The following is a 27,392-nucleotide window of genomic DNA, read 5'->3' as shown; positions in this document are numbered from 1 at the left end:
CGAAGTCGTCACGGCGTCTTCGTCTTCGGCGGTTTCGGCGTCGCCTTCGTCCCGCCAAACGCCTCCCCGCCGCTCGGCATCCCTCGCGCGCTGAACCCGGCGTTCGTGAACACCTTTTCCGTGAACGCGGTCGCCCGTCGCACGAGCCACTGTTCGGTTATCATAGCCGCGTGACACGTGTGCCACAGCACTCGCTCCGTCGTCCGGCGATAGGCGTTCTCCGAAGCCTCCACGTCGCCAAAGGCGTAGCGCGAGAGCTTTAATCCTCGTCGGTACAGTCTCTTCACGCCGAACGCGCGCACGGCGAGCAGCACGGCGAGCTTTTTCGCGATCCACAGCTTGACGAGCAACATCACCGATCGTTCGCTCTCGCCTCGCGCTCGCGCGTTCGTCGACGGCGAATAAAACCGAACAGATGAATCAATCAATCACGCACGCGTTCGACGCGTCGCGCGCGGCGACGGCGCGAACGAACGAACGGCGCGACGACGCGACGACCGCGACGACGCGCGGATGCGTCGATCTCGCCCTGCGCCGTGCCGCGCGGGTCCACGAGCTCGTTCTCGCGCGATCGCGTCCACGGACTCGACCGCGCCGTCGACGTCGAGGCGCGCACTGCCGCGGGGCTGTCGAGCCGTCGCCGACGAGCGAGCGAGCGGGCGAGCGAAAGAAGAACCGACACTTTGTCCGCGCGGTCGTTTCGATTACAAAATCAACGCGCGCGTCGACGTCGTCGACGTGTCGCGCAGATGAATGCGCTCCACGCGCTCTATCTACCTAGGATGCGCCGCGCCAGTCGCGCGAAAGTCGACGGCGCGCGTCACGCCGTGGCGCCGACGGCGCACTTTTGCATAAACTCTTCGCCCATTTGGATTTGGGTTTGGAGCTTTAAATCCAGCGTGCCTTGAAACGAAAGCTGCGGGGTGATGTAGATTTGATTCGGCACCTCGCGCAACGCTTCGCAATCGACGGTGTAGCCTTCGTAGATTTTGTCGATGATGGGCTGGTACGCGGCTTCGCGAACGAGGTAGAAATCGCTCGAACGCATATCGCACCCGGATTGGCGCATGATGCACGTGAAGGCGTTCTTCTTCTCGCAGCGACAATCCTTCGGACACGTCTCCTTGCCTTCGAGCTTGCTGACGCTCTCGATCGATCTATCGATGAACATGGCGCGATAGCCGACGCGAATCGTGCGCCAATCCTTCTCCAAACGCATCGTATCGCGAACGTGCCCCAGATTGTCCAACAGCATGCGCCACCCGACGCCGCCGTCCGCGAAATCTCGCGTGATCACGTCTTCTTCGATGATGGCGACCGTCTTGTGCTGCTTCTTTTGAGCATCCATCAACGCGTGGGCGTGCGAAAACGACGCCTTGTGCCAGTGGTCGATTCCCTGCGTCTTGAGACACTCGTCGATTCTAAACCCGTGCACGAAGGACGTCTTCGCCCGCCAATCCTCGGGGATGCCTAAAGAACACTCGGTGCACAAGATGTAAATCTGATCCGCCAACGCCGCCAATTTCGTGGCGTGCACGGAAAACTTTGCAAAGTGCTCGGGTAACTCGCTCGCGCCGGGCCCGCCGAGGCTCGCCGCGCCCACTTTCGGGGCGAAATACGCCGCCGGGCAGTCATCTCGCGTCGCCCCGAGCGCGGCGAAGGCTGCCGTGCCCGACGTCGTCTTCGGATCGACGCCGTGCGCGCGCAGAAACTTTGCGCGCGCCCTCCTGCGCTTGGCTTGCCCGTAATTTTCAATCCAAACCTCGTCGTCCAACGCGCGAAGCGTGGCGTTCGCTTCGTACGCGTCGTCGGCGTCGGACGACGCCTCCGCGTCCTCGCGCTCCGCATCGTCGCTCTCTTCGCCGACGTCGAAATCTCCCCCCACCCGCGCCTTGGTCGGGATCCATCGTCCTCGCGTCGCCGCCGTCGTCTCAACACCCTCCGCGTCGTCCTCCGCGTCCGCGGCGACGACGCGCTCCACGGCGTCGACCCACATCCCTCGCTCGCGCGTCGTCGACGCGATCGTCGCCGTCGTCCGCGCGTCGCGCGTCGCCGTCGCCGCGTCGCGCGTCCCGTCGCGCGTCCCGCGTCCCGCGCTTCGTCCCGCGCTTCGTCCCGCGCGCGTCTCCGTCCTCGTCCTCGTCCTCGCGTCGTCTCTCTCCCCCCCCGTCGCTTCGCTCGCGTCTCTATCGCGCGTCGTCGCGTCCGTCGTCGCTTTTCGCCCTCCCAGGTCTCGGCTCGCGATCGCCGCGCACCCTCCCAGCGCGAACAGCGCCGCGATCGCGACGCCGCGTCGCCATCGTCGTCGTCCTCGCTCGTCCCGCTCGCGCGTCGCGCCGTCGTCCTCGAGCGCGCCGCGCGGCAGCAGCGGCGTCGCGTCGGCGTCCATCGTCGTCATCCGCGGCGTCGGACGCGTTCGCGACGCCGTCGGACGCGCTGTGCCGTCGCGCGCGTCGACGGCGCGACGGGCACGCATTCGTGTTGGCGTCGCGCGGTCGGTCGGTCGAGCGGTCGGTCCGAGTCACTCGACCGCGCGACCGCGGGACCGGGCGCGCGCTTTGGGCGACGCGCTTCGGACGACGCGACGCGAAGACGGTCCGTCGCGTCCGTCGCGTCCGTCGCGGATGGCGAGGCGACGCGCGCGCGCGATCGCGTCGCGCGTCGTCGTCGTCGTCGTCGTCGTCGCGAGCGTCGTCGCGAGCGTCGTCGCGAGCGCGCATCGCGACGGCGCGCGTCGCGTGGACGACGCGTGCGACGCGACGACGGGGACGCGCGCGACGGCGCGCGTCCGGGACTCGGACGCGCGCGCCCGGGACTCGAACGCGCGCGTCCGGGACGACGACGAGACCGCGGGATGGGCGAGCGAGCGCGTGCGCGCGGACGGGACGACGCGCGGGACGTTCATCGCGCGGTTCGAGACGTACGCGACGGCGGCGACGCACGAGGACGCGGTACGGAAAGCGGTCGACGCGCGCGAGGGCGGTGGGCGCGCGCGCGCGCGTCGGGGGAGGGGCGAAGCGACGTTTCGAGTGGCGTCTCGCGACAACGTCGCGGCGACGCGGTTTCCGACGGATTTCGTCGTCGTCGAGAGCGTCGACGACGGCGCGGGCGCGACGCGGGGAGCGGTGAAGGGTGATGCGGTGCTCGAGACGCTTCGCGCGGCGCTTCGAGGCGTGGTGAAGGATGTGCACAGGGAACAAAGGTTGACGCGGCGGTCGGCGCTGGGCGAACGAGACGAAGACGACGCGGCGGCGGCGAAGGGTCGGCGTTCGTTGCTCGGAGACGTGAGCATCGCGAAGAGCATGGGCGCGCCGACGCTGTGGGAGCAAGGGTACACCGGGGCTGGGGTGAAGATGGCCGTCTTCGACACCGGTATCGCCGAAGATCATCCGCACTTTCGGCACATCGTCGAACGCACGAATTGGACCAACGAAAACCAACTCCACGACGGGTTGGGACACGGGAGCTTCGTCGCGGGCGTCGTCGCGGGAACGTCGAAACAGTGCGCGGGATTCGCGCCTGATGCCCTCATACACACGTTTCGCGTATTCACGAACGATCAAAACTCGTACACGTCGTGGTTTCTCGACGGGTTCAACTACGCCATCGCCACGGGCGTGCACGTCTTAAATCTTTCCATCGGCGGGCCTGATTACTTGGACCGCCCGTTCACGGACAAGATCAACGAGATCACGGCGGCGGGAATCATCATGATTAGCGCGATAGGAAACGATGGGCCGCTGTACGGAACGTTGAACAACCCGGCGGATAACTTGGACATCATCGGCGTGGGCGGCATCACCGACGCCGACGCCATCGCGCACTTTAGTTCGCGCGGGATGACCACGATGGAGCTACCCAGTGGATACGGCCGTGTGAAACCCGATATCGTGACGTATGGCGACGGTATCTGGGGAAGTAAGGTTGGCGATGGCTGCCGCGCGCTTTCGGGGACGTCCGTCGCGTCGCCCGTCGCCGCGGGCGCGGCGGTGTTGCTCAGCTCCATCATACCCGAGAGCGAGCGATGGTCGGTGTTAAATCCAGCGGTGATGAAACAGGCGCTCGTGGAAGGGGCGACGCGAATACCGTTAGCACATCGCTACGAGCAGGGGGCGGGGAAGCTGGATTTGTTGAAATCGGCGGAGATTCTGAAGACGTACACGCCGCGCGCCTCGGTGATTCCGGCGACGTTTGACTTGACGGAGTGCCCGTACGCGTGGCCGCACTGCAAACAAGGAATCTACGCCACGATGATGCCGCTGATGTTGAACGCGACCATCGTTAACGGTCTCGGCACGCACGGGGAGATTGTGAGCGGGCCCGATTTCATCCCGAACGACGGCGACTTGGGCGCGCACCTCGACGTTCGCTTTGCGTTTTCGGAGACGCTTTGGCCGTACTCTGGGTTCTTGGCGTTGTACGTGCGAGTCCAGGACGACGCGGCGACCAAGTCTGGCGTCGCGAGTGGGCGCGTGCGATTCACCGTCGCTTCGTCGGGCGCGCGCGGAGAGACGAAATTGCGCGTGTCGGAGGTTGAGATGACGCTCAAGGTCAACGTCGTGCCGACGCCGAGTCGCGACAAGCGATTGCTGTGGGACCAATTTCACAACGTGCGGTATCCACCGGGATACATTCCGAGAGATAACATCGACATGAAGCAAGACGTTTTGGATTGGCACGGCGATCACCCGCACACGAACTTCCACCAATGGTACGATGATCTGACGCGGGCGGGTTACTTTGTCGAAGTCTTGGGATCGCCGTTCACGTGCTTTGACGCGAAGAATTACGGGGCGCTACTGCTCATCGATCTCGAAGAGGAGTACGCGAGCGATGAAATCGCCAAACTCACTCGAGACGTTCGCGAAGAAGGATTGGGGCTGGTCGTCTTCGCCGATTGGTACGATTTGACGACGATGGAAAGCCTGAAATTTTTCGACGACAACACGCACTACGAATGGCACGCCGCCACGGGTGGAGCCAACGTGCCGGCTTTGAATGATCTTTTGAAAGACTTTGGCATTCAGTTCGGGGGCGAGGTCACGGAAGATAGCATCGTTTTCGATGACGACCAAGTCATCGTCTCGAGCGGAACCCACATCACGCGCGCGCCGGCGGGCGCGTATTTGCACAGCGAACGCATGACGCAGCGCGGCAAGGCGGAGGGCGATTACGCATTTTTATCGCTCTTTGAGGCGGGTAAAGGAAGAATCTTCGCGTTCGTCGACTCTAACTGCGTCGACAGCTCGCACATGCGCGGTCAATGCTTCGGTTTCGCGCGAAAAGGTGTCGAGTTCGCCGTCGGCGGTTCGTGCGCCGCCGCGCACTGCGACGATCGAAAGCGTCTCGCCGAATCGTGGTCGGACTCGAAGCCTCTTCCCTCGCGAAGAACAGACGTGGACTTTTCACGGTTTAGCACCGTTCTCGGAGGACACCCTGGGAACGAAGGTTCGATGACGTGCGGCCCCAACGCTCCTTTGGACCGTCACGACGCCAAGGCGGCGTACAGCGATCTTCCGGGGCGATTGAAAGTGTCCGAGTCGGAGAAGACGTCTTTGAAGACGACCGTTCCACAGCGCCCGATGAAGGATTCACGCACGACGCTCGATGTGAAAACAGATTACGTCGCGACGGATCGCGCGGACGACGGGTCGAACGTTCGATATTACGTCGTCGCCTTTGGCGTCGTCGCCGCGTTGCTGGCGCCGCGCGCGAGACGGCGCAGGGCGCGACGCGCGCGTCTTCGAGCGAGCGGCGGCGCGTCTTAGAATTGACTAGAATTGCTAGAAATTGTCAAACGCCTAGTAGAGATTGAAACGCGCTAGTTTTGCGAAGCGATCGCGCGGAGCCCGATCGACTGTTGAATGCTGGGGATTCGAACGGCGGCCGGCGAGCGGTCGCGTCGCGCGAGACCCGACGGGTGCGCGTCGGACAAACGTTTCGAAGTGTTACACCAAAAGAACCACCAATCGTTGCCCGGAGGCAGCAAAATGTTCGCGTCGTAAAGAACTCCCCTGAGCGACGAGACGGCGTCGGAAAACTCGCCCGAGTCGCGCGCCACGAGCCTGCGGTCGTTCCCGCGATCGGGCGATTGTCGCTCCAATCGGCCTAGTTCGGCTTCGATGAAGTCGACGGGGCTGTTGAAGGCGCGCATTTCTCCCTCGCGCACGGAATCGCGTCGAACGTAAATGTTGAACTCGCTCATGAGATCTTTATTCGTCAGCGCGGACGTGGCTTTGACGTTGAATACGTGATAATCCCCGCGCTCGTCGTCGTCGCGCACCGCGCACGCGCACGACGGATGTAAAACGGCGGTCGGGGAGCGCCGCAACGTTTCCGCGCGCGCGCTGACCCCCAACTTTTCCGTGCCGTCGGTCCGCCGCACCGGTTCGTACGTCGTCGCGTCGTCGTGCGTCCCCGAACGATTCGCCGCGGCGGCGACGATGTATTCCAATCGAGCGCCGAGCACTAAACCGTCGGAAAATTCCTCTTCAAACGGCAACCAATGAATCGGAGGCAATTCGACGGGACGTTTCGAGACGCTTCGCTCGTCGTAGAGCGCGATCGCTTTGAGATACGCGATCTCCGCCGCGATTTCGGCGCTTTCGATCGTCGTCATGCGAATGTCCGCGGAGACGCTCACGCCTTCCCCCAAAGGCACGACGCGATGCATTCGCCCTCGCGGCACGCAAATCGTCTCCCCCGGTCCGATGACGCGCGTCACTATCTCCGTCTCGGTCCAAATTTGCTCGATGTAATCCGCGCCGCACGTCGCCTCGTCGCTCGCCGACGCGTTTCGCGACTTGCCTCGAAGCTCCTCGCGGAGCTCCGCGCCGTCGCGCGCGTCGCGGTACACCTCCACCTCCCACTGCTTTTTGCCGACGAGTTGAATCGTGGCGTTATCGCACGCGTCCCGATGCCACTCCGCGATGTCCCCGTTCGCCCTCGACGCGTACACGCCGACTTCGCACTCGCCGTAACCGACGCACCCCCCCGCGACGCCGAAAATCTCCCCGTCGCGTCCGCGAAACTCGCCGCCGCGCAGCCGCGCCCACGCCTCGAGATGCAGCGCGCGTTTCAGCCCGATCGCGCCCGCCGTGAAACAAAACGGCGCGTTGATCGTCGTCCCGTCTCGCGTCAGCGCCTCCATCGCCGCCTCGACGTCGTCGTCGTCGTACGCCTCGTTACTCCCGTCTCGACACTCGCGCAGAATCTTCGTCACGTCGCCGCCGTGGAACGCGCGCAGCGTCGCCTCGCGCGTCGTCTCCCGCGCGCCTCGCGTCCACGCGCGCATGGCCTCGCGCGCGTCGAATCCGCGCCCGTCCTCGCGCGTCGCGCGCGCGCGCTTCATGTCGCGCGCCGAAAGTCTCGCCTCGGTCGCGTCGGCGCGTCGTCGTCGTCGTCACGACTTCGGCGCGTCGTCGCGACGAAGAGCGTCGCCGCGCCGTTCGGCACGTCTCGTTTCGGTCGCGCGCGGCGTCGCGGTCGCGCGAACACGACCGCGACGACGCGCTCTCCCGGTCCGGACGCAAACACCCGCGTGCGCGACGACGCGCTCTCCCGGTCCGCACACCGCGGCGTCGCGACGCGCGCGCGACGCGGGACGACGACGACGACGACGATGGCGACGACGACGGCGACGCGCGCGACGCGCGGATGCGTCGCCGGACGCGCGACGGCGCGACCGACGCGACGCGGCGTCGCGATCGAGCGACGCGCGCGCGCGCGACGCGGTTTCGCGCGCGTCCCGTTGGACGCGGGACGCGCGCGTCGCGACGACGCGACGACGATCGCGGGACGCGGGACGCGCGAGGCGCGAGCGACGCGAACTTTCGCGTCCGCGGGCGACGCGAGCGGGGAAAACGCGGCGATCGTGAACACGGTGAAGGCGATCTTCGGCGCGGGGGGGTTCGCGCTGCCGTGGGCGTTCGCGCAGGGAGGGATCGCGCTCGTGGGGACGTGCATGGCGGCGTCGCTGGTGTTCGCGCTCGAGGCGCTGCGAATGCTGATTAAGGCGCAGGACGCGCTCGTCGGCGCGGGAGCGTCGACGGCGAGCGAGGTGGCGACGTACGCGGGGCTGACGAACGCGGCGATGGGACGCGCGGGAGACGCGGCGTGCCGAGTGATGAACGTGCTGACGTGCTTCGGGATCACGGTGAGCTATTTAATCTTCATCGCGGAGACGATGAAGGTGGTGGTGCCCGCGCTCGGGGTGAGCGCGTTCGGGGCGTCGCCGACGACGGCGAGCATGCTCGCGCTCGTCGGGCCGCTCATGATCGCGCTGTCGTGGTTGCGCGAGATGAGCGGCGTGGCTGTGATTTCCGCCGTCGGCACCGCGTCGGTCGCGGTCGGCATGGCGGTGACGACGGCGACGGCGCTGTCCAACCCGCTGCAACTCGGCGCGTTGCCGGTGGCCAACTTTGCGGCGTTTCCGGGATTCTTCGGCACCGTGGCGTTTTTGTTCTTCATTCACTTCACCCTGTTCGGGATTAAGGAAGCGATGCCGCAACCGGATAAGTTCTTCGGTGCCGCGGTGAAGGCGTTCACGGGCGCCGCCGTCATCGCCGGGCTCTTTGGCGTCGCCGGCGCCGCGGGTTTCGGCACGGGGGTCTCCTCAGTCGTCGTCACCATGCTCACGGGCCCGTCGGGGATCGCGGTGCAACTGTTGTTGTGCTTGAACTTGCTGTCCACGTACCCGATCATGGCGCAATCCGCGCTCCGCATTTGCGAAAACGTGCTCGAAGGCGACAAGCCGGGATCCATCGGCGCGCCGCAAGCGCTCGCCGTGCGCACCGCGTTCACCGCGGGCGCGCTTTGGACCGCAGCTAACGTCCCGAACTTTGGCGTCGTCCTCGGCTACGTCGGTGGTGTGTGCTGCTCCATTCTCTCTCTCGTCTTGCCGGCGATGATTCTGTACTTGACGCAAAAGAAGGTCAAGGCTGAAATCGTCCCGCTCGAGCTCGCGAGAATCGGCGGCGTCTTCGTCACGGGCGTCACGTGCATCGTGCTTTCTATCGTCCTCTAAGGGGCGAACGTGACGATATCTCTTGAGTGTGATCGATGCGAAGCGTCACGAATTCGCTTCGCGTCACGAATTCGCTCCGCGTCATGAATTCGGGGAGTTTTTTTGTGTAATACAAGCGAACGCTTGCGAAATCGACGCCGCGCGCCGCGCTCGAAGTCGCAGACCGACGTACGTATATTTACAAAACTTGGCGCCTTCGCTCACATTTCAACGTTCATCTCCGCCGGCGCGGCGCCCGAGCCTTCACCGCTATGGGAATACTTACACGAATCCCCCGCGCGACACGCGCCGCGCTGGAAGAATATGCACGGAATGCCCGACGTGTCCACGTCTTCTTGTCCGCCGACCCCCGCGCCGGCGTCTCCGCCTTCTCTCGTCCACGTCCTGTTCTTACCGCGCCCACCGCCGCCGCCCGCGCCGGCGGCGCCGTACGCCGCCATCATACCGCCTCCACGACCTCCACCGTACGCCGCCATCATCCGTGGATCGATCATCACCATCTGCCCGCCCGAGGCGTACGGCGAAAACCTCGCGCCGCCCTGAAACCCGCCTTGGTGCGGCATCCCCATCATCATCATCGCCCCATTGCGCCCGCCTCGTCGCCCACGATTCGGTCCGCCCGACGCGTTGTCGCCGTCCACCGATCCTCCCGCGGTGGCGGCTTTCAACGAATCCAAACACACTCCGCACAACGGTGGATTGCCGCCAACCACGGGTCTGAAATTCACAACCGTGCTCACCCTGCACCCCTCGCACTGTCCGCTGTGCGCGGGCCTTCCGCTGTGCTCGTCCACCTCCCCGGTCGCGAACCACCCCGGTCGCGTCGGCGCGCGCTCTCGCTGTTGAAAACGTCCACCGCCTCGTCCTCCGCCTCGTTCGCCGCCGCCTCGTCGTCGTTCGCCGCCGTGTCCGTTCGCCCCGCCTCGCCCTTCGTGCCGCGGTCGCGCGTTCGGCGGCAGCGGCGGGTTCGCGTTCGCGGGCGCGGACGACGCGCTCTTTCGCGCGCTCGCGTGATCGTCGTCCATCGCCATCGCCTCGTCGAGCGCGCGAACGTCGACGCCGTTCGCGTCGCCGTCGGCGATCATTTCGTCGGCATTCATGTCGCGCGCGACGCGCGAATCGAGCCAAGGCGCGCGTTCAACGACGCGAAAGGTGTCGGTGTCGTCGATCTCGCGTTCGCGGCGCGATCGAATCGCGTCGAACGACGTCGACGACGACGAGTGGGGACAATTGAGGGCCCGGGCGGCGATTGACCTCGCGGGCCTAGGGTTTTGACCGGTCGATCGCGGCGCGCGAAACGCGATCGATCGATCGCGTTTCGCGACGCGCGATCGATCGATCGCGCGATCGCACCCAAAGACGCGCGGGCGGGCGCGCGGCGTCGCATTTCGCGCTATATGGGGCCACGAGCCTTACGATACGATCGAGTGTGCCGTACACCGCCACGAAATGCGCCGTATACCGCCACGATGCGCGACCGCCGCGCGTCGACCGCCGCGCGCCGCGACGCGTCGTCGCGCGAACCTTTCATGACGACGCGAGAGCCGCCGCCGACGACGACGCGAGCGACGACGACGACGACGACGCGAGAGACGCCGTCGCCGCGCGCGACGACGAGGACGACGACGACGAAGACGCCGCGACGACGATGGACGGCGGGACCGTTACACGCGCTGACGAAGGCGAAGGCGACGACGCGGGACGACGACGCGGGACGACGCGCGACGACGACGACGACGACGACGCGCGCGATGGGTCAATCGTACGACTTCGCGGTCGAACACGACGCGGCGGTCGTGCGCGTGGACGCGGCGTGCGCGCGGGCGACGGCGCGGAGCGCGCGGGCGGCGGCGCACTGCGAGGCGAGACGCGCGGAGGCGATGAAACGCGTGCGAGAGGCGTTTCGAGCGGCGTGCGAACGGAGGGGGGGACTGGAAGCGCCGCCGCAGCTGGCGCTCGAGCGATGGAGGTTCGCGACGAAGTTGGCGGAGGAGGCGCGGGGACGAACGGCGGCGGCGGCGGGAAAGGGAAAGACGAAACGGCGGAGACGAGGCGCGTGCGGCCTCGTGGGGGAGAACACGGACGCCATGTTTCCGAACGTCGCGCACGACGGCGCGACGAAAGGGACGATGGCGAACGATTTGATGCGCGCGGGGGTCTCGGAGGCGATCGCCATCGAGATTGAGGCGTCGGTGTGCGCGGCGTCGGCGAAGGAGGTCGTCGCGTTGGAGGCGATGAAACAGAAACTGGTGGACGGTGGCGCGCACGGTCTGGCCAAGCTCGCGGCGACGAAATTGACGATACATAAACACTCGCGAGATTTGACGCTTGGCGACGATTACTTGGTCAAGTTGACGCACGAGGCGTACGGCAAGTTGCGCGCGCTTTACGAAAAGCACTCGCGCGCCGGCGGCGACGACGACGGTGACGACGACGTGCACGACAGAATGTTCGCGCTGTTGCTTAGGTACAAAACGATTCATGGCCATGGATTCCAAGCGGCGTGCTCGCACGACGTCTTCCGCGTGTTGCACGATGATCTGAAGGTTACGATGGAGTGCTTCGCGTCGCCCATGAACGCGTACTTCGCGCGATTTTGCAGCGCTTTCGGCGACGTCGACGCCCCGTTCGGGAGCATCGGCTCGTTCGCGGCGTTTCAACCGTCGAGAGGGTCGTACGAGGTAAATCCACCTTTCGTGCGCGAGGTCTTGGACGAGGCCGCCCTCTGGTGCGAGGCGTTGCTCGAACGCGCGGAGAAGTCACAAAACGCGCTCACGTTTGTCTTCATCATGCCGGGATGGAAAGAGACGGGCGCGTTCGATGCGCTCACAAACAGCGCGTTTCTTCGAGCGAACGTACTCATCGCCGCGGTCGACCACGGATATTGCGACGGCGCTTCGCATCAACGGCGCGATCCCTATCGAGCGTCGCCGTACGACACGTGCGTCTTCGTCTTGCAATCTTCCAAAGCAGCGCGAGACGTGGGTGTGAAGGATACGTTCGCCACATCCGTGCGTGTCGCGATGGCGCGAGCTGTGCCCACGCTCGCTCAACTCAAGCGTCAGAAACGCGCGTGAAATCGTAGATATTGTAGATATTGGGCGTGCGCCAAATTGTCGACTCGTCTGGTCTCGTCTCGTCCAAAATCTTCACACACTGACGCGACATGTTCGTGCTCGCTCGATCCACGATCGCCGTGCGTGCGTCGCTGCTACGAACACTCGCAAAAAAATCGCTCTTCCCGTCGTCGCCATCGCCTGTGAAACCATCCTTGCCGTGGCTCTTGGTGCCCCAACGAGCGAGCGCGCAGCCAAATCCAAAGATGGGCGCCCTGTGGTCCTCTCGCACGTCTTCGACGTCGAGCGACGACACGAAGAGTGAAACTACGAAGAGCGATACGAAGAACGAAACTACGACGAACGACTTTTCGTCGGCGGAGAACATCGAAGACGACGCTGCGCTGGACGATGAGAGTGTCGCCGAGCGCGACGCGAGAATGCAACGTCTCTTTCGTGAAATGATGGTAGAGGAAATGGAAATGGAAGAGCGCGGCGACGACGTGAACGCATCGCCAGCGCATCTCGAAAGTCGAGCGTTACAGCTGCGACGAATGGCTGAAGAGCTCGAACATGACGCCGATGCGATGTTTGCCAAGGCGCATCGCCGTCTTCGCCAACGCGCTCGAGAGATGTCGAGACGAGCGCACGCGAAGAGAGATCAAGCCGACGAGTTCTTCGCGCGCGCGCGACTGCTACGCGAGTCGGCTCGACGACGCACATCGAGGCACCCGTCCGATGACGACGACGACGACGACGACCCTAGACGATTTCGATTCGAAACGAGGTGACTCGTCGACTCGATCCGATTCTCGACGCTCTCGCCTAACTAGTTTCTTACTCACATCTTCTCTCCGCGTACTTTCGCACGAACACCACGCTGAGCCGCCCCGCGGGATTACGTTCGACGACGTCGCCTATTTCTAATCCTAATTCGCGTGCGTTCGCCGTTTCTGCAGCCACTACGTCTTTTACTCGCGCGCGAATACCGTGACGTAAGCGATACGCTTCGCCGCGGTACATCAACAAGCTTCTAGGTTCAAGCAACACGCTCACGACCGGCCGCGGTGCATCGATATTGTCACACTCATCAAAGTCTCCCGCCGTCGCGCCCTCTGCCGGCCAAAACTCAATCAACGCGCTCGACCGTAGCGTCAAAATTTGCACATCGGGCGCGTACACGTCCCCATCTGAATGCGGCGAAATGAATCCATCAGCGTCGTATTCATTCACCAGCACGTGATTCGCCGCGCGCTCGCTCGCTTTCCGTCGTACCAAAACCTCCACGAGTTCGCGCAGGTACGTCGGAATCGCCTCGTCATCGCCTTCGCGATACAACCTCGAAGGCGACGTCCCGCCCGCGTTCATCACCCTTCGACCGCGTCCTTTCGTCCACCACGCCGCGGGCTCGCGCAGTAACGCGCTTTCGACGAACTCGGCGTCGCGCGCACCGATGAATTCACGACAATACGCCAACCCCGGGACGCGTTTCGCGACGTCGGGCGACGATGAAGATGAAATCTCGTCATCGACATCTGTGTCGACGAATCCACCGCGCGCGGCGAACGAAAGGGTGTCGTCGCGCGTCGTCGTCGTCGTCGTCGTCGTTGACTCGCGCATCAACGCTTTCGCGCGCACGGCGCGGAAATCGACCGGCGCCATGCCACACCATGGAGTGCGGCGTCGCGAGCGGCTCCCGGTGTTTGGATGATTTAATTGCAAGAAAGGGCGGTCGCTAGAAGAGCCTGTAATATCGGCACACGCGCAACAGGATGATGAACATGCCGATCGTCGCCGCTGAACCGAGCAAGACGACCAACAAAAACATGCCATGCTCATTTTCGACGTTGTTTTTGATGTTCATGCCAAAGATGCCGACGACGACGGAGAAGCACGTCAGGCACAGCGTCGCGGTGGTCAGGATGAGCTCGAGTTTGATGAGCTGGTTACGCTGGGAATCGAGTTCAATTTCGATCAAATCCTCCAAGTCATCGATGTACTCGTTCAAACCGTTGAGCGAGCGGTGGGTGGAATCGACGTGGGTAAAGTACGTTTCGAGTAAATCCTCGAGCTCTTGTAGATCCTTGTCTTCATCGTAGGCGTCGAAGTATGCGTTGTGTGCCTCGCCACTTTGTGTGTGCACGCCGTGCACACCGAGCGGAGATCGTCCGCTCGACGCACTCAATGCGTGCTCGAGCTGATAGTGCGCCGTCGCGCCTCGTTGGCCGCCATCCGCGCCGTTGGGCGGAGGCGACGTCACGGAGCCCTCCCTTCTGAGTGATTCCGACTGTTGTTTCGATTTACGCGTCAAATACATGTCACGCATGTCGGAATCATCGTCTAAATAACGTTGAATCTCTTCTCGAACCTTGCTCACGCGACCAGCGACGCGCACGAGTCTCGTCTTCATCCTTCGCACGCGTTCGAGGTTGACGTTGTCGACCCGCTTACGAAGCGCCTCGAGCGCGGGCTTGGCGTCGAGCTCGACTTTGTTCGCCTCTACCTCCAGGGTGTTACACACCATCTCCAGCGCAACTTCCAGGGCTACGAATTCAAACGGGAACTCATCCGTGGTGGGCTGCGCCTGGCGTAATTCTTTTTCGGGCGATGTTTCGCTCTTCGCCTTCTCCGCTTGACCTTCCATCACATTCGTCAAGTCTGCGGCAGATAAATTCAGCGGTAGCGTCGATAGCGATGGGTCTCTCTCGCGCAGTCTTTTTCGTCGCAACAACCGGGTTTGGAGCTCGGGCAAAAAGTGCGTCACCGTGCTCGTTTGCGAATCCGTCATGATGACTTCTTCGGCGGTGATCAACACTTTAATCTGCTCCAAATTCACCACGATCGCGCGCTCACGACACAGTACCGCGGCGGAGTACGAATCTGCCGTCGTCGGTTCGAGCACGCGCAAATCCCGCAGCGGTACCCTGAGCAAAGTCGCGATTTTTGTCTTCTCCATCGACAACCGGTTGACAACGCCCAGAGTGTTGATGCGCACCCATCCCACCTTGGCACGCCCCGACGTCGACACCGGCACCGCTTTGACGGGTTCGATATCGTCGCCGTTCGGTTTATCGTAGTTTCCAACCCCACGCGGCGGTTTACCAACCATCACCGTCTGCAATCCGCTCGTCGCCGCCTCTCGCGCCGCGCTCGCCTCGCGTCGACCCTCTGCTCCCGCCGTCGCGCTCGAGCTCACCGTACCGCGCGCGTCGTCGCCGTACCCTCCCATCAAATCCCTCACCAGCCCCCCCGCGCGCCCCTCCGCGGTGTTTTCGTCCCTCGTCTTCGTCTTCGCGTCTTCCTCCGTCCCGCTCGCTCGTCCCCGCGACCGCCGCCTCGCGCCTTCGTCGTCGCCGTCCTCCTCATCCGACGCTCGCGCGTCGTCCGGGACGAACCCAGATCCCGGGCTCACCCCCGCGGCGTACTGCGCGCGCAGCATCGCTTCGTATTGCGACGGCGCGAGCGGCGGGAGCGGCGGCGTCCCACTGCGCGATACCGTCGCGGCGTCGAGGCGCGACACCGCGTCGTCGCGCGCGCGAGGGGACGCGCGCGACGCGTCGGCTTCACCGTTCGACGCGCCACCGTTCGCGTCGATTCGACGGCCCATGTCGCGCGTCGACGTTTGACGATTCGGCGCGACGTGGAATCGGCGACGATCCCCGCGCCGCGAGCGCGCGCCGGGCGAGGCGACGAAAGACGAAACACGGTGTTACAAACGGACGAATCTACTCACGGCGGTGACCACGGTTGGTACTTGGCCCAACTCCGCGTCACGCCCGCGTCGGACGGACGCTGACGGAGAAAGTGCCCCTTCGGTAAGTACGTCCCCGCGTTCGATTTCCCGGCGACGAAGTACGGCGACGCGTCTTCGTAAATCGGCGTCGTCGCGTTCGGAAGACCCGGTTCGTCGTTGATGTGATGCAACCAACCGTGCCACTCGCGCGGAATGTTCGCGGCGGAGTAATCGTCGAGGTTTTTGGGCACCACCCATCGCGAGCGTCCCTGTTGATACGATTTGTTTTCGTAGTACGCGTTTCCGAGCTCGTCCTCGCCGACCTTTTCGCCCGAGCGCGACTCCAAGTGCCTGCGAGCGCGTCGTCGTCGTCGTCGTCGTCGTCAGTCGCGCGCGACTACAAATAACGCATCGTTTCGTCGTCGGCATCGCTCGGCGTCGCGATCGACGCACCACACGCTCCCGTCCAATATCTTCGTCCTGCGCGAGACGCGCGCGAGACGCGCGCGAGGTCAGTCGCTCGATCGTCGGCTGGGATCGGTCGACGCGTCGCCGCGGCCGCGCGTCGCGGTCGCGACGCTCGAATTCAACACGCGCGAATCGCGTCGTCGACGAAGCGCGACGCACATCGTCGACGCGGCGCGCGCGCGCGCGGATTCGCCGAGGCTCGTCGAAACCCCGTCGCGCGTCCGTCGCGCCGCGCGGCGCGCGAGCGCGTCAGCGACGCGCTTCATGCGGCGCCGCGATCGGCGCGCGGTCGCTCGATCGACGGCGCGCGACGGCGCGAGGCGATCGCGTCGCGTCGGTGTGTGCGGCGCGACGGATGGCGCGCGCATCGGGCGAGGCGATCGACGCGACTCGGCGACGCGCATGACGCGCGAGCACGAGCGCGCGCTGGACGACGCGCGGCGAGCGGCGTCGACGCACGCGCGCGCGTCGCGCGACGACGCGCCGGCGCACGCGGCGCAACAGACGCGGCGCGGCGGTGGGAAAGAGATCGCGTCGTGGGCGCGCGCGGCGAAGGCGTTCGCGAACTCGTCGACGTCGCTCGCGTCGCTGCGAGGGAGCGGCGCGCGCGCGAGGGAAGCGCACGCGCGATGTGAACGCGCGGTGTACGCGGCGCTGGATTACGGCGACGCGGAGACGGCGGAAAAGCTGTGCGAGGCGCTGGAGGGACGGTTCGGGACGACGTCGATTCGAGCGCGCGCGCTGCGAGCGGCGACGACGCTCGGAAAGGAGGGCGGCGCCGCGGAGGCGCGAAAGATGTTGGATGAAATGTTGGAGGAAAATAAAGGCGAGGCGAGGTTGCGAAAAATGCGCGTGGCGTGCGCGAAGAGCGAGGGCGACGTCCCGGGCGCCGTCGCGGCGTTGACGGAGTATCTGGAAGACTTTGGCGCGGACGACGAGGCGTGGCTGGAGCTTGGGAAGCTGTACGCCGAGCGGTGTGAGTACGAGAAGGCGTTGTTTTGTTACGAAGAAGTGCTGTGCGCGAGACCGTTCGATCCCAACTCGCACAGGCGAATGGGTGAGGTGCTCTACACCATGGGCGGCGAGGAAAACATTCGCGACGCGAAGCATCACTTCGCCGCGGCGATTGATTTCACCAATGGCAAAGATATTCGCGCGCTTTACGCCGTCATTTTATGTGTGAAGAAGTTACGCATCATGTCGTCGAAGAGGGGGGAAGAGTTTAAAGATAACGGCGCGTTGGAGCTCGCGGACGCGGCGACGGAGCGGTTACTCCAACGCTACGCCTCGGACAACGAGACGCTACTCTCCATAGTCAGGCCTCTGCTGAAGGAGGCGGCGCAGGTTTAGGTAGAACATATGAATGAATGAATGTTCGTCGTTTACATACAGCACCGCGCGTGGTCTAGTATTTCGTCTCGCCGCGACTGGGATTACGAGTTCTTTTCGAGCACCTTCAACGCCGGAGTGAGGTAGTTGTCGGATTTGCCTTTGACTTGGGTGATCAGCTCGTACTCGGCTTGCTCGCTTTCGTACTCGTAGCCGACATCGAAGCTCTTGTTACGCGCCTCTTCGTCGTGCATCGCCTTGACGCAGACGTCGGAGACGTCGGCGCAAGAAATCGGCGTGTTGATGCGTTCGGTTTGATCGAAAACCAACGCCTTGCCCCCACCAGCCTCTTCGACGAGCTCACCCGGGCGAACGATGGTGTATCCTACACCAGAGTTGCGCAGCACGCGTTCACCGTCACGCTTTATCTTCAGGATACGTTCCTTTTCTTCGCCCTCTTCCAAACCGGCGCCGAAGCACGAAACCAAAATGACATCGGGTTCCTCGCCCTTGGGAATCGCCTTGACGTACTCGAGCGTCAAGTTGAACATGTTATTGTTCCCACTCATCACGTCTGACATCGTCGTCTCGCGTTGGTTCTTTCTCGCATCGAAGCGAACGCCAATCTTCTCGATTCTCGTCAAGTCGAGAATGGCGTCGCCGTCGTCTCCCCAAGAAGTTTTCCCTTCACTGACGAATTTGTGAAACGGCATACGAATGACTTGCCATCCCCCAGTGGTGTTGAACGAAAATCTGAACTTGGAACCATCGTCCTGCGTGAGCATCACGCTGTAGCGCTTCCCGTCGCCCTTCAAACGGAACAACAAACCTTCCTTGGCTGAAAAGTCGACGTCGGCTTGCAAACCTTCGACGTTTGAGCTCACTTCAGCCTTACCCGTACGAGAGGTGATGAAACCGTTGAACGTCGCGAATTCGAAAGGTTTGTCCTCGTCTTCGGGGTAGAGCGGATCGAAGTTCACACGCTGCATCTCCGCCGCGGCGGCCCATCGCCCGTCGGCGCCGGCGCCGGCGTCGGCTTCGATCTCTTCGACGTCCCACGCCTCGTACGCCGTCGGGTGCTTGAAGTTGGTCAACATCACCTTGGACTTGGCGCTGCGACCGGCGCGACGGGAAGCGAGCATGTGATAGTAGTCTTGCATGCACGATACCACGTTCTTCACACCTTGGTCGGCGACGTTGTACAAGTCGCTCGTGACGGAGGTTTTTGCGCTCGCGCAGTAAATCACCTTGTTCACGCCAATCATGGCATTTTTGATCACTTCTTTCTCCCCGACGTCCCCGACGATGACTTGTACCAAACCCGGAAGCTTCTCGACGTCTTCCTGGCGACGCACGAGCGCCTTGACTGTGTATCCGCGCAACAAGAGCTTGCGAATCAAAACGCGACCTATGCGCCCCGTCGCCCCCGTGACCAACACCGTCGTAAACTTCGCGTTCGGCGTCTCGAACTCCCCCACCGAGCTCCCACTGAGCAAATCCGCGTCGTAGACCTGATCAAACTCTCTCGCGTTCGTCGGCGCCGTGGACTTTTGAAACGACGTCAACGACGTCAGCTGCTTGAAGACGTTCTCAAACGCCGCCCGCGACTTCCGTCCGAGATTCACCGGGTTCACGTCCTCCAATCCCGCCGGTCCCTTACTCTCTTGTTTCGCCATCTTACGCGCCCGTCGCGCTTGCATCGCGTCGATCATCCCTTGCGTGAGTTCCGAGTCCCCCGACTCGCCGCCGTCGCTCGCGTCTTTTCCCTCATCCTCGCTCGACGCCGCGCGCGCCTTGACGCCGTCACCGCGTCCCGCGTCCCGCGTCGCGACCACCGCGCATCGCGCACCATCACCCGCGCGCGCTCGCGCCGGCATCGCGCGCGCGACGACGTGCGCGCGCGTCGTCGTCGTCATCGGCGCGCTTTTCATCTTATCCGCGCGCGCGCGTCGCGTCGTCGTCGTCGTCGTCGTCGCGCGCGCGGGACGCGCGACCATCGCGCGCATCGCGTCGAGCGCGCGCGTTCTCGCGCGTTCGTTCGACGAGGCGCGCGTCGGACGCTCGTCCACACGCGCGTCGGCGAATGACGCGATGGCGGCGAGCGTGACGTCGATCAGACGAGGCGTCCCGAGCGCGGCGAGCGGGACGACGACGACGACGCGACGACGACGCGAGCGCGATCTTTAAAGTCGTCCGTGATGGACACGAAAACGCTACGAATGCTAAGGATGCGAACGCCGACGCGCGAACGCGCGAGACCGCGCGTCGTCGCCGCGCCGCGCGCGCGCCGCCGCGCCGCCGCCGCGCCGCCGCCGCGCCGTCGCCGCCGCGCGTCGACGCGCGTCGACTCGAAACGACCCCGCGCGTCGCCCGATCGCCGCGTCACTTCAACGCGCCGATCAAGTAATCGTCCACGATGTCGAACACTCTCGACGGGTGCTGCGGCCCGTTGAATCCAGTCGTCGCGTCTCCGCCCGCGTTTCGCGCGATGGCGTCCGCGCCGCCCGGGTGTTCGTCCACGTACTCGGTCAAATCGTACACCTTGCCGTCGATGATCACCCACAGATCGTCGCGCGCGGCGTGCTTGGCGACGTCTTCTCTCGAGTACGTCGTCGCGCGATCGACGGGCGCGCGCGACGGCGTCGCGACGGCGCGCGCGCGTCGTCGTCGATCGTTCAACTTTTGCGCGATAAAGTACAAAACCACCGCGACGACGAGCGTGCGCGCGATGAGCAGCGGCGCGGGCGGCGGCGCGGACGCGAGCGTCGCCTCGCGCATCGTCGCGCGCCGGACGGCGTCGCGCGCGCGCGTCCGGCGTCGACGACGACGCGACGGTTTGTGTCGCCCATCACTCCGCGGCGCATGAGCGATGACGACGAGGCGCACGCCGAGGCGCGCGCGCTCGCCGTGGCGCTGGCGCAGAGAGACTGCGATACATTGTTCGCGCGGTGCGCGCGCGCGGACGGCGCGGTGACGCTCGACGAGGACGCGCAAGCGCGATTGGCGCGCGCGCTGGAAATTTCGAGTAAATTTTCAAAGTCGTACGCCGTGCGCGTCGCGCGCGCGGCGTGCAAGGCGATCGCCGCGGCGGGGTTGGCGTTGGACGACGCGCTGGCCGCGGCGCTGCACGCGCGAGACGACGAGGCGTGGGAGCGCGAGCGCGACGGATGGCGCGACTGCGTGTACGCGTACGAACGCGCGACGCGGTGCGAGGACGACGCGCGGTCGCGGGCGATCGACGCGCGAGAGATGAACGCGCGAACGGCGTTGGGGACGCGCGACGTCGACGCGATTCGAGCGAGGACGCAGAGCGACGCGTTGGCGGGGAGCACGGGAGCTTTCGCGTGGCCGGCGGGTTTCGTCGCGAGCGAGTTCGTGATGTCGCGGCTCGCGAGCGAGGCGCTGGTGCGCGGACGCGCGGTCGTAGAGCTCGGAAGCGGTGTTGGCGTCGCGGGAGTCGCGATGGCGCGGTGCGCGCCCGCGGCGTTGGTGCTCACGGATCGCGACGCGCAAACGTTGGAAAACTTGCGCGACAACGTGCGGCTCAACGTAGATATGGACGGCGACGGCGCGACGCGAGTGGTGTTCGACGCCCTCGACGCGCCCGTCGCGAAGCGGTCGACGCCGGACGAAGCGCTCGTCGTGTCGGTTCGCGATTTAGATTGGGAGCGCGCGCCCGTCGAGGTCTTGGGCGCCGTGAACGCGGACTTTGTTCTCGCCGCCGATTGCTCGTACGACCCGACCCTCATTCCAGGACTCGTTCGAGCGCTCCGCGCGCTTTTGCGCGCTCGCGGCGCCGACGACGAGAGCGCGCCGACGACGCTCGAGACGCTCGAGGCGTCTCGAGCCCGAGAAGTCATCAGAGACCGGTACGCTCGAACGCCGTGCGCGTTCGTCGTGAGCGCCGTGCGTCAAGCGACGACGATGGACGTCCTGATCGACGCGCTGGAACGCGCGCGTCTGCACCCCGTGGACGTCACGAGCGCCATCGCCGCCTCGCGCGAGCCCGCGTTTCTTTTCGCCGACGCCGCGCGCGGCCACGCGCGCGACGCTTTTCGCGCCTTCGCGTGCAGCGCGACGCGAGTCGCGTAGAGCGGCGGCGCACCGCGTCGCGTAGCCCGTAGATCGCGGCGCGAGGCGCGCCGTTCGCGTAGTCGATTCATTCCCCAGGTTCTTTTCTCCGCGACGCGTTTCTCGCGCGTCGAGCGTTTCCTCCGCGAGCGTTTCCGCCGCACACGTCGCCTCGCGTCGCCGCGCGCGATGTCCGACGTCGACGCCGCGCCGTCGTCGGCGCCGTCGCGCGAGATCCAGTACGACGCCGTCGGACGCGTCATCGCGCGCGGCGTCGACGAGAGCCGCGCGCGCGCCAAGGCGAGAGCGGCGCGCGACCGTCCGAAACCGTTAAAGTTGGTTGTCGAAATCGACGGTGCGCGCGGTCTACCGCGCGACGTCCACCGCGTGCACGCGACGGTGCGTCGCGACGCGTCGTGGAATCTCGCGCGCTCGCATCGCGCGGTCGCGTCGTCGTCGCGTCGCCGTCGTTCGTATCGCTGACCGAGCGCGCGCGCGAGCGTCACTCGCAGGTGAACGTCGAGCCGAGCGAGAAGGCGAACGCGAGCTCGCACGGATTCGCGACGTCGTACGAAGAGGCGCCGGTGCGGTACGCGATGGAGCGACAGCGACAAAAGAGTCGCGGCGTCGTTCGGGATGCGCAGCGTGAGGCGGCGGTGAAGACGACGTTTGAGGTGTACGTGACGGATGTTTCTTTAAACGACGTCGTGCGAGCGAGCGTGTTTCGGGGAAGCGGCGCGAAAGAAGGGGAGACGAACGACGTAAAGATGCGATACGCGCTGGGAACGTGTGAGATTTTGGCGAGGCGCGTGCCGACGATCGAGGCGGGCGAACCGGCGCGGTGGATCGAGTTGAATCACGAGCTTCGCGTGCCGGAGAAACTAGGGCGACTAAAATTTCAGTGTTACTTTGACCACGAAATCGATGGGATGTTGCGAGTGAAGGTGGTGAGCGCGCACGGGATCAAGGGATCCGATTTATCGGGGCTGTCTGACCCGTACGTCGTTGTCAAGTTACATCGCGTCAACGAGTCGACGGCCAAAATTAAGGCGTTAGCCGTCGCGAGCGGCGATGCGTTCGGCCATCATGCCGGGAAGGACTCGTTCAGAACGGAGACGGTGAAGAAAACGCTCGACCCGGTGTGGAACGAGACCTTTGAGTTTGAGCGCGTAGATCGTGGCTCAGAATCGTACGTGACGTTTGAGTTGTGGGATCATGACATGGTGGGCGACGACGATTTACTGAGTCAATACGCGGTGCGCGTGCGTGAAATCAAGGCGGCGCGACCGATGGATACTCACGCTGCGATTCGCGACGTAGAATGGCGACAATTGACGACAAAACTCGAGTGTCTGGGTAAGATGAACGTGATCGCATACTTCAAAGACGACGCGCGCACTGACTTGCGAATCATTGCGGCGCGTGCGATGGACCTCAGCGCCGGCGACGTCTTTGGCACGAGTAACGCGTACGCCGAGGTGATGTGCGGAACACAACTCCACGCCACGGCACCACGCGCGGGCACGAAGGATCCTGTGTGGAATCACGCGATGAAATTCACCGTCGCGACGGAACGCAAATCGTCCGCCGCGGATGTGGTCGCGATACGTGTCTACCACTTGAATCGCCAAGGTAAGTCGCTCTTCATGGGATGTGCCAAGATTTCCGTTCATAGATTACTCACGGAGCGCGACGGAGGGGCGAAGCGTTCGTTTTGGCTCGCCTTGGTTGAGGAAAAACAACCCGTGTGCGCAATTGATCTTCGCATGCGCGTGTATGTTGCGAGTGAAGAACCTGCGGAGAGGCCTGTCGTCGAAGAATCAGATTGTGCGAAAGAGAAGGTGCACGCGCGTTTGTACTACGACGCCACGTACGCGCGCGCGCGTCGATTGGTGCGCGCACGAGAGAAAGCCGCCGTCGTCGCCGCGTCTGACAAAGAAATGGCATTTCATACGTCGCTCGCGGAAACAATCGAGTCACGTCTTCGAGATTTCAAGTGGCCTGAGGACTTAGTACCGGCGTATGCGCGCGCGTACGCGGCGTGTTGCGACGATCCGATGCTCCTTCCACCACCACCGGACGGAATGAAGATTCCATCCGACGTCATCAAAATGTTTGAGGCTGCCGCGTTCTCGCGCGTCGAAAGTGACAGGCGCCGCGCGCCGTAGATCTCGTCACGTTTAGCACATCGTAGCGATTAGACAATATAATAATAGAGACTCGACTTAGGCAAACGATGTCCACCGACAATAAATTGATTACATGACGAATGCGTTTACTTCTTTTCCCGAGCAACCTTGAGGGTGCGCAAGCGAAGCGCTTGAAGCTTGATAAAACCAGCAGCGTCCTTTTGGTCGTACGCACCACCGTCTTCTTCGAACGTGGAGAGACGATCGTCGTAGAGAGTGTTGGCAGCCTTGCGACCGACGACGATGACGTTGCCCTTGTAGAGTTTGGCGCGCACCGTACCGGTGACGCTTTCGGAGCACGTGTCGATGGCGGCTTGCATCATTTCGCGTTCCGGGGAGAACCAGAAACCGTTGTAGATGAGTTCAGCGTATTGCGGCATCATTTGATCCTTGTAGTGCATCTCACCGCGATCGAGGCAGATGGTTTCGAGCGCGCGGCGGACGGCGAGCAAAATCGTCCCACCGGGCGTCTCGTACACGCCTCGCGACTTCATGCCGACAAAGCGAGATTCAACAATATCCAAGCGCCCAATGCCGTTGTCGCCACCGAGCTGGTTGAGCTTGGCGAGCATATCGGCCGGGGAGTATTTCACGCCATCGATGGCCACCGGGTCACCCTTTTCGAACTCGACTTCAATGTACGTCGGCTTATCCGGGGCGTTCTCCGGGCTCACCGATCGCGTGAACATATCTTCCGAGTATTCAACCCACGGATCCTCCAAAGCGTTGCCTTCGTAAGAAATGTGCAACAAGTTGGCATCGGTGGAGTACGGAGCGTCTTGACGCTTCGATTGCGCCACCGGGATCCCCGCCTCGTCGGCGTACGCCAACAACTTGGTTCGCGAGTTCAAATCCCATTCTCTCCACGGCGCGATCACCTTGACGTCCGGCTTCAAGCCGTAATATCCGAGCTCGAATCGAACTTGATCGTTCCCTTTCCCAGTCGCCCCGTGGCACACCGCATCGGCGCCAACTTGCTTCGCAATTTCAATCTGTCTCTTCGCGATGAGCGGTCGCGCGATGGACGTCCCCAGCAGATACGTCCCTTCGTACAACGCGTTCGCTCGAAACATCGGGAACACGTAGTCCCGCACGAACTCCTCTCGCAAATCATCCACGAATATTTCCTTGACACCGAATTGCGCCGCTTTCGCGCGCGCCGGTTCGAGTTCTTCTCCCTGCCCCAGGTCCGCCGTAAACGTCACGACTTCGCACCCGTACGTGTCTTGCAACCACTTCAGGATGATGGACGTGTCCAGGCCACCGGAGTACGCCAGGACGACTTTTTTCACGTCACCCGAAGGTCCGACGCCGCGCGAGACGACGTTCGAGCGTCGCGCGGGCTTGACGACCGCGCGACGCGGCGCGTTCGTCTTGAGCGTCTTCGCCGAGACGGTCGTGGCGGCGGTGCGCGCGACGGCGCAGGCGTGCATCGCGCGCGGTGGGTGAGGAAGAGACGATAGAAGACGCTTCGCGCGTTCGGGGGGGGCGGGACGGCGGGCTCGGCGAGCGAGGCGGCGTGTGACACAATGGCTGTTGAACTCGAGGGTTTTCAATAGGTCCGGGGCTCGCGCCGCGACCCGGCGCGAAGTGGAATTTCTAAACTTCTAAGCTCGCTACGGCTGGACTACGTTGGGCTAGTGTTTTTTCTGCGCGCGTTCGCTTTCGTGGGCTCGACAGCCTTGCCTTTGCCGCGCGCGCCGCCTCGGCGACGCCTGGGGGCGGATTTCTTGTCGCCGGCGCCGCGCTCGAGCCGAGCGATGGCTTCGAGCGCGAGGGCGAGTTCAGCCTCTTCGGCGGAGCGCTGGCGCTCTTCGTCGAGGATTTCACGCAGTGATTTTTTACGGTCGCTAGGTTCGGCGACGTACCACGACGAGCGGTCGGTGGGCGAAGCGCGGGCGACGTCAAAACCCGTCGTCGTGGCGAACGCCGCCGCCTGCGCGGAGGCTTCGGCGGCGATGATCTCACGCATCGTCGGTGATGCGCTTTTCGGAGGTCGCCAGGCTGGTTTCTTTGACGATGACGACGCCGCGGTGCGTCTCAAGAGATCACCGAGAGAGAACGCACCCGGGCTTGAGGGCGACGGCGAGAACATCGGCGCCGGCGCCGCCCCGCTCGGCTCGAGCGATTTCGACCGACTCGCCGCTCGCTCTTGCTGTGATTGGATGTCTCGCAAAGATAACGCGACGTTGCTCGATGGTGCGCTCGGCGTCGAAGTGTCTTTATCCAATTCACCCGAAAGAAACATACTCAATGAACCCTTGACGCGGGAAGAAGACGACGGCGGCGTTCGAGGTGCGGCCTTCGCGACGACTTGCGACGCGAGCGGCGGTTTGCCGACGTCAACCTTTTCTTCGTGCACTTTGGGTTGAGCTCTCGCACGAGGCGCTAATTTTGCCGCACGCTCGATTTCATCGTCCGGCTCACGACCCACGCTTCGCGTCGCCGTGGCGGCTTCCGTCCACCCGCCGACGACATCGCCCGAACGCAGTACCTGGGTGATGTCCTCCAAAGTCTCCTCCTCGAGCGAATCGAAACTCGCCTTCGGTGTTTCCAACAAAACGACGTCGAGGTTCTTCACCGCGTACTCGATGGCGAACCGCTTCAGCGCCACGGCGTTAATTTGATCGGCGAGCTGCACAACATTCAACACGTTTCTCGGTTCGATGAATTTCGCCACGGCGTGTTGCGCCAACACGTTCAAAGACGGGAACTCGCTTTCATCGTCTTCAAAGTCCTCTTCTTCCTCGCTTTCTTCCACGTCTTCTTCGTCGCGAGGTCGAGGCGGGGACACGACGACGGAACCGATGTCGCGAATCAAGCGATCGAGCTCGGATTCTACAGACGCCTTCTTTCGCCGCGGATCCAACCGCCCCAGAGAAAATTGCGGACGCGAAATCGCTTGCAGCACCAACACATGCGCGTCTCCTACGCACGCGCTCGCGACACCCTTCAATCCGCTGACACGACGAAGTGCCCCGCATCGTCGCTTCGCCGCAAATTCACCGGAACTCGCGAAAGATTTTGGCGACGCCGACGAGAGCACGTTCTTCGACGCCGTGTCGACGACTTCGAGCTCAGTCGACTCCCACGTGTACACATCACCAGTGTCGGTGACGATGGCGGAAGACGTCGCTCCGCACGACACGTCGACGGCGCGTCCACCCGGTCCGTCGCCGTCAGCGAGCAACCGCGCTTCGACGCGTTCAGACGCGCTGTCCCAGACGTACACCCAACCGTCGGCGGTGAGCGCCGCGCTTTGCGCGGCACCCGCAGAAACCTTGATAATCTTTTGATCGAGCTCGTGCCATCGCGTGCCGTCGGCTGACGCTTTCGGGATGACAACTCGACGAACAGAGACGGATCCGTTGCCCCACGAGTACACGTCGCCGGCGGACGAGCACGCGACGACGTGTTGTTTTGCGCTCGACACACCGGTCACGACGACGTCACGGTGTTTTAAATATTCCACCTGCTTGGCGACGCTCGAGTGCGGCCCGTCTCGCGAGTCGCCGCCGCCG

General features: G+C 63.7%; 15 protein-coding genes across 15 annotated transcripts; 5 read left to right on the top strand and 10 right to left on the bottom strand.

Moving 5' to 3' along the window:
- Positions 1 to 8: 8 nt before the first annotated feature.
- Positions 9 to 353, bottom strand: OSTLU_27935 (predicted protein; the record flags this gene model as incomplete). Its single annotated transcript, XM_001421634.1, has 1 exon — positions 9 to 353. The coding sequence occupies one exon, from the start codon at positions 351 to 353 to the stop codon at positions 9 to 11; it is 345 nt and encodes a 114-aa protein (XP_001421671.1).
- A 362-nt stretch (positions 354 to 715) lies between these two features.
- On the bottom strand, positions 716 to 2,152 carry OSTLU_27934 (predicted protein). Its single transcript, XM_001421633.1, has one exon. The coding sequence runs from the start codon at positions 1,994 to 1,996 to the stop codon at positions 821 to 823; it is 1,176 nt and encodes a 391-aa protein (XP_001421670.1). The 5' UTR covers positions 1,997 to 2,152; the 3' UTR covers positions 716 to 820.
- Positions 2,153 to 3,263: 1,111 nt separating this feature from the next.
- OSTLU_40456 (predicted protein) lies at positions 3,264 to 5,768 on the top strand (the record flags this gene model as incomplete). Its single annotated transcript, XM_001421765.1, has 1 exon — positions 3,264 to 5,768. A coding segment is annotated over one exon (2,505 nt), but the record flags the coding sequence as incomplete, so codon positions are not given.
- A 53-nt stretch (positions 5,769 to 5,821) lies between these two features.
- On the bottom strand, positions 5,822 to 7,150 carry OSTLU_27932 (predicted protein; the record flags this gene model as incomplete). The annotated part of the gene is made up of 1 exon (XM_001421632.1): positions 5,822 to 7,150. The coding sequence occupies one exon, from the start codon at positions 7,148 to 7,150 to the stop codon at positions 5,822 to 5,824; it is 1,329 nt and encodes a 442-aa protein (XP_001421669.1).
- Positions 7,151 to 7,574: 424 nt separating this feature from the next.
- OSTLU_25632 (AAAP family transporter: amino acid) lies at positions 7,575 to 9,145 on the top strand. Its single transcript, XM_001421764.1, has one exon. The coding sequence runs from the start codon at positions 7,622 to 7,624 to the stop codon at positions 9,023 to 9,025; it is 1,404 nt and encodes a 467-aa protein (XP_001421801.1). The 5' UTR covers positions 7,575 to 7,621; the 3' UTR covers positions 9,026 to 9,145.
- Positions 9,146 to 9,194: 49 nt separating this feature from the next.
- OSTLU_27930 (predicted protein) lies at positions 9,195 to 10,234 on the bottom strand. The gene has a single exon (XM_001421631.1). The coding sequence runs from the start codon at positions 10,123 to 10,125 to the stop codon at positions 9,226 to 9,228; it is 900 nt and encodes a 299-aa protein (XP_001421668.1). The 5' UTR covers positions 10,126 to 10,234; the 3' UTR covers positions 9,195 to 9,225.
- A 325-nt stretch (positions 10,235 to 10,559) lies between these two features.
- Positions 10,560 to 12,102, top strand: OSTLU_27929 (predicted protein; the record flags this gene model as incomplete). The annotated part of the gene is made up of 1 exon (XM_001421763.1): positions 10,560 to 12,102. Exon 1 carries the CDS (start codon positions 10,906 to 10,908, stop codon positions 12,100 to 12,102), a length of 1,197 nt encoding a protein of 398 aa, XP_001421800.1. The 5' UTR covers positions 10,560 to 10,905.
- An 840-nt stretch (positions 12,103 to 12,942) lies between these two features.
- Positions 12,943 to 13,563, bottom strand: OSTLU_7494 (predicted protein; the record flags this gene model as incomplete). The annotated part of the gene is made up of 1 exon (XM_001421630.1): positions 12,943 to 13,563. A coding segment is annotated over one exon (621 nt), but the record flags the coding sequence as incomplete, so codon positions are not given.
- A 253-nt stretch (positions 13,564 to 13,816) lies between these two features.
- On the bottom strand, positions 13,817 to 15,190 carry OSTLU_40656 (MIT family transporter: magnesium ion; the record flags this gene model as incomplete). Its single annotated transcript, XM_001421629.1, has 3 exons — positions 13,817 to 14,169; positions 14,212 to 14,696; positions 14,811 to 15,190. 3 exons carry the CDS (start codon positions 15,188 to 15,190, stop codon positions 13,817 to 13,819), a joined length of 1,218 nt encoding a protein of 405 aa, XP_001421666.1.
- Positions 15,191 to 15,810: 620 nt separating this feature from the next.
- OSTLU_40699 (predicted protein) lies at positions 15,811 to 16,173 on the bottom strand (the record flags this gene model as incomplete). The annotated part of the gene is made up of 1 exon (XM_001421628.1): positions 15,811 to 16,173. A coding segment is annotated over one exon (363 nt), but the record flags the coding sequence as incomplete, so codon positions are not given.
- Positions 16,174 to 17,032: 859 nt separating this feature from the next.
- On the top strand, positions 17,033 to 17,593 carry OSTLU_7611 (predicted protein; the record flags this gene model as incomplete). The annotated part of the gene is made up of 1 exon (XM_001421762.1): positions 17,033 to 17,593. A coding segment is annotated over one exon (561 nt), but the record flags the coding sequence as incomplete, so codon positions are not given.
- A 122-nt stretch (positions 17,594 to 17,715) lies between these two features.
- On the bottom strand, positions 17,716 to 19,245 carry OSTLU_1559 (predicted protein; the record flags this gene model as incomplete). The annotated part of the gene is made up of 2 exons (XM_001421627.2): positions 17,716 to 18,594; positions 18,664 to 19,245. Coding segments are annotated over 2 exons (1,461 nt in total), but the record flags the coding sequence as incomplete, so codon positions are not given.
- Positions 19,246 to 19,993: 748 nt separating this feature from the next.
- OSTLU_9043 (predicted protein) lies at positions 19,994 to 20,218 on the bottom strand (the record flags this gene model as incomplete). The annotated part of the gene is made up of 1 exon (XM_001421626.2): positions 19,994 to 20,218. A coding segment is annotated over one exon (225 nt), but the record flags the coding sequence as incomplete, so codon positions are not given.
- A 2,339-nt stretch (positions 20,219 to 22,557) lies between these two features.
- On the top strand, positions 22,558 to 22,965 carry OSTLU_8959 (predicted protein; the record flags this gene model as incomplete). Its single annotated transcript, XM_001421761.1, has 2 exons — positions 22,558 to 22,733; positions 22,791 to 22,965. Coding segments are annotated over 2 exons (351 nt in total), but the record flags the coding sequence as incomplete, so codon positions are not given.
- Positions 22,966 to 23,953: 988 nt separating this feature from the next.
- OSTLU_19853 (predicted protein) lies at positions 23,954 to 26,614 on the bottom strand. Its single transcript, XM_001421625.1, has 2 exons — positions 26,337 to 26,614; positions 23,954 to 25,153 (listed from the first exon to the last, which is right to left on the bottom strand). Exons 1-2 carry the CDS (start codon positions 26,347 to 26,349, stop codon positions 23,958 to 23,960), a joined length of 1,209 nt encoding a protein of 402 aa, XP_001421662.1. The 5' UTR covers positions 26,350 to 26,614; the 3' UTR covers positions 23,954 to 23,957.
- Positions 26,615 to 27,392: the final 778 nt, after the last annotated feature.

This window comes from Ostreococcus lucimarinus, chromosome 15, assembly GCF_000092065.1.
Source record: "Ostreococcus lucimarinus CCE9901 chromosome 15, complete sequence".
In the NCBI taxonomy this organism is placed as follows: Eukaryota; Viridiplantae; Chlorophyta; class Mamiellophyceae; order Mamiellales; family Bathycoccaceae; genus Ostreococcus; species Ostreococcus sp. 'lucimarinus'.
This window is presented reverse-complemented; position numbering and strand designations above follow the sequence as displayed.

Coding starts and splice junctions, on each gene's coding strand:
- OSTLU_27934 (XM_001421633.1), bottom strand. CDS start 1,996: ATGTGGGTCGACGCCGTGGAGCGCGTCGTCGCCGCGGACGCGGAGGAC.
- OSTLU_25632 (XM_001421764.1), top strand. CDS start 7,622: ATGGCGACGACGACGGCGACGCGCGCGACGCGCGGATGCGTCGCCGGA.
- OSTLU_27930 (XM_001421631.1), bottom strand. CDS start 10,125: ATGAATGCCGACGAAATGATCGCCGACGGCGACGCGAACGGCGTCGAC.